Genomic DNA, 1,593 nt, shown 5'->3' on the forward strand with positions numbered 1-1,593 from the left:
AATCCTGAACTAAAAGAAAAATGTTTTTCTGCTAAAAGGGGCATTATTGAAACAACTGGTGAAATGGGAGTGGGTTTTAAAATTAGGTGGTGGTGTTTTATTAATATTAATTTCCTGATTTTGTTGGATGTATTAGAGTCATGTATGAGAGTGTTATTTTTCCTTTAGAAAATACATATAAATTTTTGGAGGTAATGGAGAATCATGACTGAATATTCGACTCAAATAATTTAGAGAGAAAGGCACAGATATAGACAACATCTATCTCTATTATAATAGAGATAGAGATATATAGACAAATGTAACCAAATGTTTACTACAGAAGACAAACAAAAAAAACAATGCTAGATCTTGCATTCGATCAATTTTTTATGAAAAGGAGAGCATATAATTTGTACATGAAAACATATTTTGATGGGAGATTAATTTTTTTCATCTCCTTACCCTGTCCTCACCCCTGTTAGCTAGTTTTCTTAGACTTTTCTAGTCCTTCCTCATTCAGGGAGTTCTTTTTACTGTTCTTGCAATATCTGTAAGGTTAAAATCATTTCAAAATACAACACTTTTTAATGAAGAAAATATGAACCTAAAAGGTAAACAGCATTATACTGCCATGATGGTATGGTATATATTAATAGAACTTCATACTTTCCAAGCATTATGCTACACTAACCTAAAAATAAAATTACATTTCATCTTATTTTTTTCCCCCATCATATGTATGGTCTAATACCACATTTGGAAAGAAATTAACAAAAATATGTGTTTTGACGTATGACTAATATATAAAACGTGCAAAGTTAATTACTGAAAAAATTCTTAAGTTAAAAAAAAAAGTCATTTCCCTTTTCCCCCCAAACTGGTATACACATGCTATACTTCATAGTCAGACATTTGGTTTTATTCCCAATGGAAGTAACAATACAAGTCAATTTGTGCGCTCTCTCTCCCTCTCTCTCTCTTGGCTAGGTATCATATGTCAAAGCTATTGACATTTGGATGGCAGTATGCCTCCTTTTTGTGTTTGCAGCACTTCTGGAATATGCAGCTGTAAATTTTGTATCAAGACAACACAAAGAACTTCTGAGATTTCGACGAAAAAGAAAGAATAAGGTAAGCAATTAAATTCATTGGGTTCATTGGGATACCAACTTTTACTAAAAAGTGAATTTGTTATATAAATATATTTTTAAATTATGTTTTTATTTAAGAGAGGAGGGAGAGAGAGATAGAAACATCAATGATGAGAGAGAATCATTGTTAGGCAGCCTCCTGCACAACCCCTACTGGGGATCGAGCCTGCAACCCAAGCATGTGCTCTTGACTGGAATTGAGCCCTGGACCCTTCAGTCCATAGGCCGATGCTCTATCCACTGAGCCAAACCAGCTAGGGCTGTTATATTTAATAGGATGTGAAGAGAGGAAGTGGAGACCGGGGACTAAATGTTATGATGTTCCTTTGGTTTTGTCCGACTGAAATTTAAATTGTCAAAAATAGCTTCAGGAAGAAAATGACGACATCTAGGTATACTGTTGACATGAGAGCTTTCTCAACTTCTTTCTAGTGTATTTCCTGAAAAGACACCATTTTTT

General features: G+C 33.6%; 1 protein-coding gene across 3 annotated transcripts in view; it reads left to right on the forward strand.

Moving 5' to 3' along the window:
• Positions 1-1,593, forward strand: part of GLRA3 (glycine receptor, alpha 3) — a 136,841-nt gene that overhangs the window by 111,208 nt on the left and 24,040 nt on the right. For all 3 annotated transcript variants that reach the window (XM_014530357.1, XM_005882681.2, XM_014530356.1), the window contains one exon: positions 970-1,113. In XM_014530357.1, coding sequence (XP_014385843.1) covers positions 970-1,113 — 144 coding nt within the window. The remainder of the gene's footprint in view (positions 1-969; positions 1,114-1,593) is intronic.

Source organism: Myotis brandtii, unplaced genomic scaffold (genome assembly GCF_000412655.1).
Source record: "Myotis brandtii unplaced genomic scaffold, ASM41265v1 scaffold733, whole genome shotgun sequence".
Taxonomy (NCBI): domain Eukaryota; kingdom Metazoa; phylum Chordata; class Mammalia; order Chiroptera; family Vespertilionidae; genus Myotis; species Myotis brandtii.